At 33.3% G+C, this 15,674-nt stretch overlaps 2 protein-coding genes across 4 annotated transcripts; one reads left to right on the plus strand and one right to left on the minus strand.

Moving 5' to 3' along the window:
• Positions 1–697: 697 nt before the first annotated feature.
• LOC137811601 (CBL-interacting serine/threonine-protein kinase 9) lies at positions 698–3,670 on the plus strand. Its single transcript, XM_068613400.2, has 14 exons — positions 698–1,038; positions 1,171–1,233; positions 1,333–1,407; positions 1,487–1,597; positions 1,698–1,778; positions 1,872–1,931; positions 2,019–2,144; positions 2,255–2,344; positions 2,501–2,578; positions 2,693–2,809; positions 2,945–3,055; positions 3,170–3,226; positions 3,316–3,393; positions 3,533–3,670. The coding sequence occupies exons 1-14, from the start codon at positions 820–822 to the stop codon at positions 3,611–3,613; spliced, it is 1,347 nt and encodes a 448-aa protein (XP_068469501.1). The 5' UTR covers positions 698–819; the 3' UTR covers positions 3,614–3,670.
• Positions 3,671–4,354: 684 nt separating this feature from the next.
• Positions 4,355–13,730, minus strand: LOC137811602 (Urb2/Npa2 family protein). Of its 3 annotated transcripts, none has more exons than XM_068613402.2 (10): positions 13,460–13,730; positions 11,636–13,192; positions 9,960–11,321; positions 9,388–9,767; positions 6,612–8,323; positions 5,688–6,117; positions 5,321–5,480; positions 5,122–5,225; positions 4,760–4,851; positions 4,355–4,684 (listed from the first exon to the last, which is right to left on the minus strand). In XM_068613402.2, exons 2-10 carry the CDS (start codon positions 13,022–13,024, stop codon positions 4,611–4,613), a joined length of 5,703 nt encoding a protein of 1,900 aa, XP_068469503.1. In that variant the 5' UTR covers positions 13,025–13,192; positions 13,460–13,730; the 3' UTR covers positions 4,355–4,610. The 3 variants fall into 3 exon arrangements, with proteins under 3 accessions (XP_068469503.1, XP_068469502.1, XP_090154784.1); XM_068613401.2 differs by having other exon boundaries at positions 11,636–13,223; XM_090298658.1 differs by lacking the exons at positions 4,355–4,684; positions 4,760–4,851; positions 5,122–5,225; ... (1 more) ...; positions 5,688–6,117; positions 6,612–8,323 and having other exon boundaries at positions 9,559–9,756; positions 11,636–13,223.
• Positions 13,731–15,674: the final 1,944 nt, after the last annotated feature.

Here is a 15,674-nt window from a genome sequence, read left to right on the forward strand (position 1 = left end):
CAACATTTTATACAATTTATTGAATAAAGAGAAAAACATAATTTTTTAATCGAGATCTATTAAAGGGAACTTATGTCTTCACTTTCTAGGTACTTCTTAAAATCTTGTCTACATGATTATAATTATGATAATATTTATCTAAAAAAACAATTCATTTAATATTGAAATATTGTAAGTCTTCACTAAGCATATTACTACTCTATTCTTTAGAAGGTCAAGTAGACAATCTAACTTTTTTACACTATTTTATTTTAAATAATTCACATAGTCTCTCACATGAATTGTGTATGATTGTGTTAGTTCTTGCATACAACTAAACTTGTTATTTTATAGAGATCTTCAACTTGTGATTGTTGGAGGTAATGTGAGCCTCTTTCAAGTTTTTGAGCTTCTTTGTCCTTCTTTGTTCATGTGTATTAAAAACTTTCATATTTTCCATGTTTTCAACTACATCTTTAGAAGTTGGATCTCTAGTATATTTTTTTGAGGTGTAACATGCAAAGAGTTTTTAGAATTTAAAACCCTTAAACCAATGTTAGGCATAATATATGATAATTTGATATTGGGTAATGAATTTTTGAATTAGATAATTTTAAAGATATATTTTTCTTTTTTTAGTAAATTAGATCTATTTTTAGAAAAAGCTTGTCCGTGTCTTGATACTTGTTCCATCAAGAAGATCAACTAAAAAGTTGTTATAATAATAACTATTGACCTGCACAGTTTGGTAGAGTTTGTTAGTTTCTTTGCATGTTTGGATAAAGAAAGAAAGAAAGGGAAAAGGAGGGTTGCTAGCAAGAACAAGGTCTGAACAGAGAGATGGAGGAAAAGAAGGAGATATCGACGCCACCTTCGGAGGATGTTGGTGTTATTGACTTTATGGGAAGCTATGAACTGGGTGAGACCCTGTACGAGGGAAACTACTGTACCATTAAGCATGCAACTCAGGTTGCCACCGGACAAAAGGTTGCCGTCAAAATTATCGACAAAGAAAAGGTTCTCAGAGACAAAAAGAAGAACGTGTTGGACTTGGAACTGGTAAGCTCACTTTTTTATTCTATCACTTGAAGAAAAAATAATGAAACAAAGAATGAAACAAAGATTCTAAAAGAAATATGAATTCGATGCAGTCTTACCTGATATAAATTTCTGATGTTCACCCTATTGCAGATAGAACGAAACGTATCAACAATGAAAACTATTAGACACCCGAATGTGGTGCATATCTATGAGGTTATTAGATGGAAAGATTGCTTCCTTGAATTGCATCATTTATCTCCTTATCTTCAAATTTCAAGTGATTTATGTCTAGATGCATTTATTCCATTGTAGGTGATCTCCACCGAAACACAGTTGTGTCTTATAATGGAACTTGCAACTGATGGGAAACTGTTTGATAAAATTAAAGTAAGACTCTTTTACATTTTCAATTGGGATCAGAATCCTCTACAATGTGTAACTTTTGTGGTGTTTTTTCCTGAGCCAGAACACCACGACCGGGAGACTGACAGAGCCCGAAGCAAGAAAATATTTTCAGCAGCTTATATATGCTGTGGCTTTCTGTCACAATAACGGTATCACTCATAGAAACTTAAAGGTGAGGTGCATCTACTATGTTACATCATTATTATAAATATGTTGTTCCTTTGCTTTGTTTCCCCTATTTACGTAGTTTATTAGTTGTGTATTAATTATAGTCAGAGAATCTGTTGCTGGGTGCTGATGGAATGCTTAAAGTATCATATCTTGGACTGAGTGCACTGTCCCAAGAAGTTGGAGTGAGTTAATTATTAGTGACTAATTTTTCAAACAATTAGAAGGCCATTTATGAACAATTGCTAATTGAATATCCTGCTGTCATATGCTATTAGAATCATGGGATGTATTGTCATGGCAGACCATGCGGTGCACCAAATTATAGGGCCCCAGAGGTATGATACCTTTTAGTGTCTCTTAATTAAACTTCAAATTCAGTTTCCCTCTCATAATATTACTACTTTTTCTTATCATGTATATAGGTGGAAAGCGTTAATGGCTATGATTATGCACGGGCTGACGTATGGGCATGTGGTGTTATTCTGTTTGCAATGTTGACTGGTGATTTACCCTTCAACAATGAGAACATTGGGATTATATATCTGAAGGTGATTCTCGCTGAATGTTTCTGATGCTACTGTTCTATCATCTACCTTTGCAAACTTAGAATTTTTAGTTGATTGAGTTTTTCATTTTTTTTATTTACTGCAACCTACAGGCATGTGCAGCTGATTTCAGTTGTCCTTCGTTTTTGTCTCCAACTTTAAAGAGACTAATTAGGAGAATCCTTGATCCCAATCCTGCTGCAGTAAGTACTTGACACCATATTCTATTATTATCAGATATACCAATACGGTTTTTAGCAAAAATATTCTCTGTTTACCTTCATCTAAAAAAAACTAACATGTTGATACATATATATATATATATATATATATATGACTTCTTCTGTGGCATTAAACAGCGGATTACAATTGTTGAGATGTTGAAGGATGAATGGTTCGATAGTAATAATGAGGATGAACTTATTAGTAATGGCACTGTAAGTACTAGTTTCAGTATCTAAAGCAGTTGTAGTAAAGGTTTTTTTGTTAAATATTAGTCAGCAGAGGTTTGATTTCTATCCTTGATTCAATGTACTTGACTTTGTGAACAGGATCATGTTGGGACGGGGCAAGATGCGGGGCCTTCAACACATCAAATCAATAATGCATACGATGATTTGCGTACCTCTCCCTCGATCAACTTTGAAGTTGTCAAACGAGTAGTAAATGTAAATTTAGATCTTTTTTCCATCATTGCAATAGTATTATATACTTATTTATTCTAGTTAGTTCTGTTGGTCCACTCTTTGTTTATCAGTGAAACTATGAATACATAAATCTTCTCTCCAAAATTTGGCAACCAGGTACTTGCTCGAAGGAAAAGAGTTTTCAGGACCAGTCTTTGTGGGAGTAAGATAATTTCAAGATTTGAAAAACCTATAGACCGCATGAATCTTCATACGAAGAGGATAGACGTAAGAAAATGTTTTTAACACGCATTACAACTTTAAAATAATATGTAGCAGTAATGATAATATTTCTTACTATCAAGTTCTACTTCTGATAATATTTCTTATTATGCATGTAAGATGGTGCTTGAAGGGGGATATGGACCCAAATTTGAGTATCTATCTGTAAAAGTTAAGGTACACGTTTTTGAATTGAAGATTTAAGATTCTACCACTAGCAAGATATGTTCCTACTTTCTCATGCTTTTCTAAATTCTTTTTTTCAGATTACTCCTTCGTTCTACCCTTACCTTTACAGGGTTACGATTCGAAAGAATGGAGGAGATGCTCGGGATTTTGACAAGGTAATTTCATTTCTATAAACCTTAATAAACAAATCACTGTTTGATGTTGAATCCTTTTGTCTTCTTATATTTTTCTTATGATCATAAATTATTTTCCTTGTTTACTAACTTGTGTGGAATGGATTGTTAATGTTTACAGTTCTACAAAGAACTAATTGATGAAGTGGAAGATATCATTTGGAATGAAGATAATATCCACCTACCAAGTTTAGCGAATTAGCTACTCATCTTTGTACACCAAGACCAAATTTGATAATGAAAGTATAAGTTCAAAATACGTTATTATGTAATTTGTCGTTGTTAATCACAAACTTTTACCATAAACCACACGTGGGATAACTGAAGAGAAAGAGTATTTTTTTTTAAACTACATAAACCATAAAGATCAATTTCAAATTTAGGACACAAACAATTTTTTTGGAAATTAATTTAAAAGACTAAATTAATGGATACTGTGTTGCCCATCTTGAAGCTTCTTTTGTTTTTTGTTGCTTGGAGACCGTTTTAGATTAATGGATAAAGGTTTTTTTGTTCTTTGGTAAGAGGGCGCCAAAAAATGTACTTGCTTTCTTGGAAGAATTTATGAAGAGGTTGGTGACATCCATATTTGAAGAGCATTTGCATTACAAAGCAGATCCCCTTTTTCTGTTTGACTTTTATTGAAGTTTGTCCATTGGAAAATGCACCTAAAATACCTAGAACAATTCACCTATATAAAGTCTATCTTGCTCATTTTGAAACTGAACAACAATTAGAAACCATCACAAAAATTTAACATTCGCGTTAACGCGTGAAAAGAATGCTATTATAGATCACTGGTGGCTCCTTCAAATACTAGTTTATTCAATTATAACTGACTAAAAATCCATTTAACCAACCATGAATTCATTATAAAGTGTTTAGAATATATTGATCTTTGACGCACCTGTGTAACTATTGAATATGGGAAGATTATCGTCCCTGACCAGAAGTATATAAATTCAATTTGTAGAAACATAGTATTGGATTTCCATGATATTAGTTGACACGTTTTCAATCAATTCTATGGGCAAATAATGAGTGCACATCAACCCACAATGTGCAATCCAGTTGATACATAGCCAACTTCTTTAAACATGTTGACTGATTCATTATCTCGCCGTGCATCTCTGGTAAGAATAGCTTGCTCTCGGCCAAAAGAGGAGTGCACAAAAAAAAATAGCAATAAAATTTCAAGATCAAACTTTTCCTTCGTATTTAGTGAGTTTGCGATCATGCAAAAGACTTGCCAGGGTAGTTCTGCAAGGTCCCTCTACAAAACCGAAATTGAAATTAGATTCTTCCTTTGATTCCTTTCATAAAATCTGATTGAGTCGTAATTACTTACCTCCAAAAACAGTATGAAGATATTGAAGATCATCAACTGAGCAAGCGTCGATTAAAGCATAGACACCCGGTCTTAGAGCTTCATCTACTTCTCTGCAAATAACCATGCAATAATTAATATTTGTTAATGGTTATGTACTTCATCTCTATTAATACGTTCTAGTTGTTATTCGATTCAAAAATATGAGCAAGACAGACTTAATATAGATAAATTGTTCTAGGTATTTAGATGCATTTTCAGATGGACAACGCTTCATAGAAAGTCAAACAGAAAAGGGGCTCTGCAGTGTGATGGAAAAGTAATCTTCAACTGGTAAACTTTGACAGAAAGAAATGAGTAAACAATGAGACATGTATATAAACCTTCTGATGCCACTTCTCTTGGGACCATATCCTGAATAAACCCATATGTAATTGGATAAAAACAGAGAACATTGACGGCTAAAGATATCTTTTTTCTGTTCTATCTGCATCATGAATACAAAAACAAACGGGATTAAGCAAAAGGCAATTAATTTGTTAAATTAAGGTCATAATTCATTCAAATAAGAATGTCACAAACCTCTTCATAAATTCTTTGAAGAAAACGAGCACATTTCAGTTGCTCTTCTGAAGAAAAGCAACCCTTATTTATTTTTGATTCATTATCTGAAACTGTCTCCAAGCAATTAAGAAGAACAGCAACAGAAGCTTCAAGATGGGCAACACACTGTCTGCACTCACTGGAATGATTGTAAAAAATGCACAAGATGTGGTTAACGAAAAGGCAAAGGAACATCTAATTGTCAGGATTACAATAGCGGATTGCAGATAGATGCTATCAAAATACATCAAATATAGATTCCATAGCAAATTTGTCATTTCAAGTCGTTCAATAATATGAGAAGCTGTACTTTGTTCAGTGATTTAAAAGATAAAATAAAACATACCTGGGACGATGCATAATAATGGTACACATTAGTTGACAACACACATAGAAGAGGCTAACTAGGTGATCAACGTGACCCACTCTGTTTACAGGATCACAAATACGCTGTTCTGAAATTATCGATGTTTCTGATGGACCAGATGCGTTAGTAACTCTAAGCTGATGAACATTCTGAAAGAGTAGTGCAGGGATATGTAATATTTGACCCACATACCCCATATCCATAGGAAACTGACCATGTTTTCTAGAAACTGTAACCAGTACTTCAACACTCATGAGAATGGCTGACCCAGGATCAGGAGTACTGGCAACCGTTCCAGATGCCAAGTTATCATAAAAATTAAGCAGGGCCTTTAAATGCACAATAATGTTGAAAACAGCAGAAACTAAACTCTGACCATGTCTTTTAATCATCTTCAAGCCTTTCCGACCTTTAAAAAGAAAAAAAGTGTCATTGAATAATTATAATATGAATGCATTGCCTTATTCAGCATTTTGCATTGATTTCATCCAACATGCAATTATTGATAGTCTCCTTTTGAAAACCGGGTACTCATCAATTTAGGTTTGCTTTAAGGATTATAAGAAATGAGGTCATCAAAATGTTTACAAGTAACAGGCAGTGTTACAATTCCCAAAAAGTAATGTCAGAGACCTCATAATATATCAGTGAGAATGTTAACCATTATCTAAAAATAACTTTCATAAAGAAAAACATGCAGATTTGTTTTCTGAATAAAACTGTAATAACTTCTTAGTTACTATCAAGTGAAATTTACAAAATTTCTGAAGTGAATCAGAAGATAGTATTGATGTAATGACTTTAAGTACAACTAAAAGGATACGAAATAAAGGATGTAATTTTCAGATTTTAATTAAATGATTAAATGAAATGCTAGTTCAAAATAGCCATGTTCTTATTTACCTGAAACAAATTCAAGAATCATGCTGAAGCAATCAATGCCACCTGAAACAAGTGACAAAATTTCCTCCCCATCTTTACTTGTTTTTACATCATAACTCAAGGTAGATCGTTCGAGAATACCAACTAGAGATCTCTCAATGACCAGTATAGTAGACAAAAGATGCAACTCAGATGACCTCTCTATATATGCTTTGAATGACTTCCGCAGCCTAATTATAAATTCATCCAAGCAATAGTGCAATTCAGTAGAGGAATAACCTTCAACTAATCCATTATGAAGTGACTTTGTGCTTGACTGGCTTCCATGAAAGGTTAGTGTTCGCCCTTTTCCTTGCAACAAAATGGTCTTGCCTATTACCCTCATGTGAATCTGAATCAGTTCTGTGTAAACTTTTCTAGAGGAAGTAGGATCAGTTAAAGGAAAATAACATGCTAATTCTCTCAAATATCTGCGAGCGTCATCTAACAAAAGCAAAGAAGATTGTTGTGGGACCACAACCATCTCTTCAAATTCTAATAATAGGAGTTGTGAAATTTCAATGAAAGTAGGTACAAAACTAGAAGGTAGGACAGAATCATTTTTCTGCAAATTTAACCTCAAAAGAGATGAGAAAGCAATTAGCAGATGTCTCAGCAAAAAAGCAATTTCAGGGTGATCACCCTTTACCAAACTTCGCAACAAAGGCTTATTCAAACCCTGTGGCTCAGAGTAATCCAAACTGGCCAAAACCCTGGCAACAGGGTTTTCCTCTTTTGGATTCAAAGCCCTTCCAAGATCACTGACACTTTTAGAGACATTATCAACTGCTGATAAAGTAAAACAAGTTGCAGCAGCTTTACATTCGTTTTGTGCACCAGCTGAGGTATTAGCCTTAAAAACTACGGATTTAGGTGACAGAGAATTGGTACCTAACAAAGATACCTGCATTGCTGGATCTTCAGAATGCTGCATATTCTGTGAACTTTTGGAATGTTGGTTACTCTCAACAAGAAATTTGTTAACAAAAACATCAGAAAGCTCTACAAGAAAAGATATACAACTATTTAGTTCAGAGGCATGCTCACTTTTCCACATTAATATTTCTTTTTCATCAATATCTTTAGCATCTGTTTGTCCAGTGGAAGATGTGAGGCCCCACAAAACTCTACTAAAGCAACAAACTGTAGACAACAATCTAATCATGTTTTCTACAGTAAGACCAAATCCCACACTGACATTATGAGGGGAATTGTTAATAGAAACAAGCAAACTCTGCTTATGCTCTTTCAAATTCTCAGCCATAAAGGTTAAACATTTCAATGCCTCAAGCTTGGGGGAATCCTGAGAAGATGGGAGCAAATGATTCTCTTCATGGCTAATCATATGATTAGAAAAAGCATGAACAATTGGATATTTTCCTATGCTGAACAAGACATGTGATGTGTAATCCAATAAGGAAAACATCATAGATTTACATACAATAATATTTTTTGCAGAGAATGCTTCTTTAATCCCAACAACCACATATAATGACTTCAAAATCCATAAAACAGGGAATGAACTTCCAGAAACAACCGTGTTCGGTGATGATTGGATAGTCTCTGCCTTCTGACCAAATCCAATTAATATATACACTAATGCCTTCCGACAAGAGACAAATAATCTTAAGTACTCACAATAATAATCCTGGTGCCCTGTACACTGAAAATAGAGAAGAGCACTGACAAGAAGCCTGCAAAATTTAAGTAGACAGAACTGAGAATGAATCATTTGTTTCACAAAATAAGCTTCAGACAAATCTTTGGAACAAAAAACTGAAGTATGTGTCCAAAGCATTCTTTATCACGGGTAAAGGATTTCTTTCTCTGCAGTTAGGGTAAAGGAATGTACCATAAACAAATTTTAAATTTCTGTGCTAAGAGAGATGGTTGTCTTTTCATCCAATTACTTTCTTGTTTTTAAACATATAAGACAAATATAGAATTGTGAAAATATAAATAGGAAAACAATGTTAGTTAGTCAGCTGTTAGATAGCTACCTATAAATAAAGCAGGGTTTCTGCACTTTAGACAAACTAAATGGTAATCAAGAGTGCAGTTCACAGTTTCTCTGGTCTCTGTTTCTCTTCTCTCTCTATCCTATCTGTTCTGTTATTCTTGTGTCTTCCCCTCTTTCTTTCTGTTTCTTTCTCTTTCCCACTAAAACTATATATCATATAGCCGCACTGGTTTCATTTCTCATAGTCGATGTAAAATTATTTACAAACACTGATAAGTCTATTAGAATAAAAACAACTGATCAAAGAGAGGCCTCTCTCCAACCTACGCACTAAGGCGTAGGATTGTATTTGTAATTGGGACAGGAAGGAAAGTAGAATTAGTTAGGAATAGCTATACTAGTTAGCCAATTAGCTAGTTATAGAGGGTTATTTAGATAAATAAATAGGAGAATGTAAAGGGAAACACACTTTAATAGTTAGCATTTGGGAATTGAACAAGTACTCAGTTAAGAAAAGGGAAACACCATTTCCAGGATAATTTTTTTCCTGGTGGTGTTCATTCTCAATCAAGAAATAAAATCATTCATTTCTTTTCTTTATTTTATATTCCAGGTTCCTATTAAATAAGTAATAGATAGTGTTAATGGCCTGGGAGTGGCTGCTATTAAGACTTTTGATGGAATTCCCTACCTCAACATTAGTTGAAAATTTTCACCTCTATAATACATACAAGTCCTTTTTTTCTATCAGGACAACAAAAGACCATAAGGTAGTATCCAACAGAGAGATGAGTTTACCGTTCAAGGTTGAAAATACAAGTCACAAGATATGAAAATGATCTTGAATTTATATCACGCATCCGACATAAGAGACCAAGTAAATGGTCACAATCTCTAAAATTTTTGTCTGTGACAGGGAAAGTCTTTTCGTTTCTGCTGATATCTGCAGGAAGTTTGCCGTGTGAATGAGTGGTTGAACTTTCCACTGCAGAACAACCAACCAGAATCTCTTTATTCTCATCAATAAGCACTGTTGAGTTGTCAAGGGTGCTTAAAAACTCAGCCCAATTAGGCAATGACCGAAGACTCACATCAGTACATGGAATATTACTAAATAATGGCAGTGCAGATTTCTCTAAAGCATGGCAGAACACTGAGGCCAGATTCCTGTGGGCAAACTAAAACAAAAATAAGAAATGAATACCTATAGATGTAACTTTATCTTTCTCAAAATATCACACCAGAGCATTAAACAGGAAAGAAATTAAGGATGTCTATACAGCTAAAACAAATACTGGCAAAGATAAAATATGAGTGTGTTTGTGCGCAAATGATAAAAGAAACTGTGAATAACCAAAGGAGGATCTTACTTTTTGTTTATACAAAAGTGAACCATTTAAAAATTCTGATGATATTTGTGACAAAGTGACCCACTTGAACAGCTTAAATTTGTCAATTTCTTGCAGACCTGGCTCTTGAAAACTACTTGTTAGACTGTGAAGGTAAGCATGGAGTAAATGTGAGAAGAACTTTTTCAATTGCTTCTTTAAAGCATGATTGCCCCAAACATCAAACTTTTTGCATAGATTTGACCAAATGAGTGCTTGCAATGACTTTCCGTTAGCAAAATAAACTCCTAGATCACATCTGTTGCTATGAGTAGCCACAGAAACTACATCTTCACAAATTACATCATCAGAAACAAAGATTGGGGAATGAAACACACATGATAAATGTTCCATAATAAAGTTAGTAAGTCCAGCCGCTTCTTCCTTCAGTGTGTTGATTTGGGATCTATAAGACTTCTGCAAATAATGCTGCTTTTGCATATTCTTGAACAATATAATCTGCTTATTCAAGTCAGCAAGCCTTCGAAGAGCCATAGATTGAAAGATATAGATCAAAGGGGAATAATCATCTGAACCATGTTTAAGATATATGTCAGAAATAAATTTCATAACAACAAGGAGGGAACCTGAGGGTTGAACAATCCAAGAAAAAAAACCAAAGTCTATCTCATCAATCCTCTTCATCAGGTCATCAGCAGAATATGCTGGGTAATCCACCACCTCTGCAGACTTCTTTGGCAAATCAGGAGACACAAGGCTTGCTTGCCTATATAAGCTTTGGCAAGACACATACAACTGAAAGAAGAACACAAGAACCCATTGGCTAGACCTACCAAATTTCTTTAAAAATTTTCCCTTTCTAACCACGTGATCAACAGTTTCTCCACTGACAGAAGAAAATAACTTGTAGATTGTGTCTGGCTGTTGTGCACCTAGAATACTCAAGTAGGGATGCATTAATTTCATAAGTTCTTTCACGGAAACTCCAAGAAGATTACGGTTACCGTCAGTGACTGTCACCGAACCAAGAACTAAACAATACAGTCTAGACAGCCCTCTACCAAACAGCTCCACTTGAAGATTAAACATTTGCAATTTCTTGCCATCAACCAATGGACAGAAATTTTTCATCCACTTGAGAGATTCTGAAATATCATCTCTTATCTGTCTAACACACCCACACACTTGCCCTTCTGGAATAGATTCAACAGCTTTATAAATGGCATGAATGAAATTCTGGGAAGATAACAGCCTTTCAACAGCTTCAGAATGAACTTCATTAGACAGAAATGTCAAGAACCTAGAAGAACTTTCTTCAGTATAGCCATCAGGACATATAATAAGCCTTATAGCTTTGCACAGTGCTAAAATAGCACTTTCCACCTATATCATTTCAAACATGTAAGGACAAGCCTGATTTCCATCTTAGTCTTGGGGGGCAATAAGAAGCAGACAAATACAACATAAGCTGAATTAAACCAAAAATACAATAATTTATTAAAGATTTCCCTTCACCCAAACATTATTCCCCTCCCCTATTCCAAACATCATACCTAGAGTTACACCAAGAGTCTAAGACACAGTAATAAAACCACCAACAAAGCAGAACCATGCAAAACCTCTAAAACTTGCTGTACTGGGGTCGGGGGTGAAAAAGTAAAATATAAATTACCAGTAATCAGAATTTTAATACGAACCTGGCGAAGTTGACCATAGAGATGAATTGTTTCGCACTCCAGGGCAGGTATAGTAGAAGGTAATGAGCATTGATCAAAAGCATTCCCCAAATTGCAATTAATGGCAGAGAATGACAAGATAAGAAGCCATAAATTTACCAAATCTTCACCAATAACCTCATATTCAACCTGCAAAAGATATCCCATAGCAACTAGAATCTCATTAGCAGGCAAAACATATATCTCCATCTTGTTAGTTGTATCATAATTGGAGAAATGGAGTAGACTAGTAGAACTAGTTATCAGTGTATTAAATATTTTCTTCAAGAAATTAAGACAAGCTCCTTCAGATGTGTCTTCTGTTCTCAAATAAACTTTCTCTCGCATAAAACTAGCAAGCAAATTACCAATAGACTTGAGTAAACCATAAAGATCCAACAACAGGGTATTGGCATCTGCTTCAACTTCAATGTAGGCATTAATCTTCAGCAAAAGGGGTTCCATAATCAGTACAAAAAAATTAAAAAGTGATTTTTGAATGTCTGCCGAAATATTATTTGAGTCACAATGTTTTCCTGACACTGGTTGCCTTGAATCACCTGTTTTCTCTGTTGTCTTGAGCCCTTCATCCAGTTTGAATTTTCTTGCTGAAGTAGCATATAAGCGAAATAACAAGCCTAAGCTACCCATTGCCATAGCATTCTTCCTATCTATAATTCTGTTCAGTACGTCAAATAAATGTCTAGTATAACTCTTAATAGTTGCTTTTGAGTCATTTGATTTTTCATCACATGAAGTAACATCATTTTCTAAACCATGTAAGCTTAAAAACTCAGAAATATGCACTTGATGAAAAAGGCCGTGAGAAAGAACATCTTCCGCTGCCTCTATTAATCTCGACGTCCAAATGGGATTACTTCCATTAACCCGAAGATGCAACTCACGAGATAAATGCAACAGCGGCTCAAGAAGTTTATCCACAAAATTATGAAATCCTTTCTTAGCTCGATGGACACTCAACTTAGAGAATGGCTGAAGCACCGACCATAGAAAGCGTAGTGCAAAAGCACCCACATTGCTGTCATCAAGGCTATTGCTATAAGTTTTCAGCACAAGATCAAGCAACACCTTGGCTGTCTCAACCCACAAGTCCAAGTTTTTATTTGACAACCCACCAAGAGACAAGAATACCAACGAAACACAGTCAATAGTGGTACCATACAGTTTACACCTTTCTTCGGATATAATAACTTCTCCTGAACTGATAGAGGTGTCTTCGAGCAGTAACAGAAAATCTCTGGCAACAAACTGAACAGTTTGTAGGAGGTTCCGGGGCATACTCCAAGAGCCGTGAAACTTCAAAGACTCCTGCAAGCAGAACTTCAATATCTCCCAACAACGAATATCCATGTATGCCTCAATTCCCTCGAGCTGTGGTGTCTTCCCATCTCCCCAGTCTTTCTTCCCATTTGGAGGAAATAGCAATGTCACGATCCAATCATTAAGGTAACTTATTAGTCTTGGAAGTTTTATAGTATTACAATCCTCACAAGCGCCAACACCATTATCCACTCTTGACTGCACAAAATTAAATGCCTCATTGACCTTACTGCACTAACACACACTCATTGTGAAAAAAAGAACAAAAAAATATCTCAGTGCCCATTTGAATAGCTAATAGAAAGCGGAAAAAACAGATTAAAATATTGTTGAAGATGACTTAATATTAATTTTTTTTTAATTAGTAACACCCTCCTCACGCACACACGCATTGTCCACAGCATTGAATTGAATCATTTGTGCCATGATGCAAAATGAAAATATGATTACAAAACAGAAAGTAACCTGGAAAGATCCTGGTCTTTGTCTTGGATGCAAAGTATGAGTTGAAGGTTGTTCCAGGGACTGTGACGCTTCGGAGCAACATCGAAACGGTGCCGTTTGGAAGAAGTTTGAGGTTCGGCATCGATTCTCTGCTTTCGCTTCTGATTTTGCATCTTTGCATTTGCTTTCGAACCGGCCATGGTCGAGCTTTCTTCGAATTGGAAGGCTTCTGAACTGAGACGGTTATAAACCCTAAATTCTATTCTGCCCAGGGTTTAAGCTCTTATTATCTGATAAAATATTTTAAGATACAGATATATCTATAACAGGTATTTCAGTGGGTGCATTAGATAAATGTTTATTTTGTATAACTTAATTTATATAATGTATAATAATAATAATTAAATATTTAAAAATATGTTAATTATATTATAGCTAAAAATTGTAATAAATCATTTTTAACATAGAAATTGTAATTTAAATAATTTATATTGTTATATAATTTTATTTTAAATTAATAGCAAATTCTTTTAGGCAATATTAAAAGCAATTACTTGATAACTACAACCTTATGCCTACCTACAACTTGAAAATAATTTTAAAATGAAGACTACTTTATATTTCAAATTGACTGTAATCACAACACTGTACATTTATGGTTTTTTTTATAGATTATTTGATGAACTAAACATTACATCTTTGTTTCTTGAAAAAAAAAATAGTTGTTTAATTACCTTTTAAATTATGAATGGTGAACTGATTGTTACCTAGATCTTATGATATGTTTGGATTGGGGGAGGGGATGTATAGGGATTTAAGGGGGATGTGTAGGAATTTGAGGGAGTGGATATATGAGGATGTGAGAGGAAAATGAGAGTGTTTGGATTGAAATATGTTAGGGTGGATGTGTGATAAAAGTTATGAGAGTTTGTGAATGATAATATGGTTGTGAGAGAATTTTAATTTGTTTAACGGTGTTACTTTACAGATTTAGCATTGCCTGTTAAAAAAAATAATAATAAAATGAGTTGTTTTTGTTTAAAAATGAACAAATTTCACATAGTAGATTTAAAAATTATAATTAAAAAAAAATATATGTTAAATATAAATATGTATAATATAAAAATTATAATTAAAAAAAGATATGTATTTAACAAATTAAATAAAAACAGAACTTCAAGTAATTTCTTTAAAATACTAAACATGTGCTATAAAATTGAAAAATAAATCACATCTTATATAAATAAATAAATAAAATAATATTAAATACCCTGTAGTAATGAAAAATAAAAAAAACTACAACAACAAAAATATAACGAAATTCACAATAGAAAAAAATTTCATAAAAATTATAACTAAAACATAATAACTATACATAGAAATATATTAATATAAACACAACAACAAATTAAATAAAAACAGAACTTCAAATAATTTCTTTAAATATTAAACATATACTATAAAATTAAAAAATAAATCACATCTTATATAAATAGAAAATTACTATTTTTTAATATTAAAAAAATTACTATTTTATCACCATGGACCTTTGTCAAGAAAAATTTCACGGACCTTGTATGCCTTTTCAGAGAATATGTTTTTGCATGCATGGGTCATCTAAAAATTATTGTACCCATTAAACCAAATAAAACATAACATAATACATAAATACATATTTTAATATATCAATTATCTTTTCAATTTCTAATGAATAATTTAAGTTATAATAAAATTATTTTAAGTGTTTAATTATCACTGCACTATTTTGAGAGAAAAAAAAAAGAATACGAGAAATTTTAAATTACCCATAAAGAGTGATTACTTATTTAAATATATTTGATTGATTGAATTCAAACAACATTATTTATATAATTTTAAATATTCAAACATGAAACCATAAAAAGTCTTCATTTTAGGATTTCCTAAACTCCCCACCTTTGTCCACCAAATGTCACAGGAAGGAAGAGGTGAGTTGAAAACATAAAACTCCATCAACATTCAAATTTGAATATAAAATAATATAAGATACAGAGATATAAAATTTGGATAACTGATGGGTTGTTTTTAGGGATTTTTTGTATTAAATAAATTAAATATCTAGTATAAATAAAATGAAAAATGTTTAGTATAACCTTTTGCTGATGCCCATGATCCAACCCAGGTAATATTTTCAATGTTAATTAGATATATTATATTCTTTTTTTTAAACAAAACTAAATCCAACCACATTTAATAA

Source organism: Phaseolus vulgaris, chromosome 2 (genome assembly GCF_051622355.1).
Source record: "Phaseolus vulgaris cultivar YP4 chromosome 2, ASM5162235v1, whole genome shotgun sequence".
NCBI lineage: Eukaryota > Viridiplantae > Streptophyta > Magnoliopsida > Fabales > Fabaceae > Phaseolus > Phaseolus vulgaris.

What these genes read in the sequence shown, in the direction of transcription:
- LOC137811602 (XM_068613401.2), bottom strand. Translation starts at nt 13,638, where the DNA reads ATGGCCGGTTCGAAAGCAAATGCAAAGATGCAAAATCAGAAGCGAAAG. An exon ending in TGTATTTTCAACCTTGAACG is followed by an intron (nt 8,324 to 9,387) that starts GTAAACTCATCT and finishes TAAATTTTGCAG; the next exon opens with GCTTCTTGTCAGTGCTCTTC. An exon ending in ATTATTATGCATCGTCCCAG is followed by an intron (nt 5,481 to 5,687) that starts GTATGTTTTATT and finishes CAATCATTCCAG; the next exon opens with TGAGTGCAGACAGTGTGTTG.
- LOC137811601 (XM_068613400.2), top strand. Translation starts at nt 820, where the DNA reads ATGGAGGAAAAGAAGGAGATATCGACGCCACCTTCGGAGGATGTTGGT. An exon ending in TTCATACGAAGAGGATAGAC is followed by an intron (nt 3,056 to 3,169) that starts GTAAGAAAATGT and finishes TATGCATGTAAG; the next exon opens with ATGGTGCTTGAAGGGGGATA. An exon ending in ATGCTCGGGATTTTGACAAG is followed by an intron (nt 3,394 to 3,532) that starts GTAATTTCATTT and finishes TAATGTTTACAG; the next exon opens with TTCTACAAAGAACTAATTGA.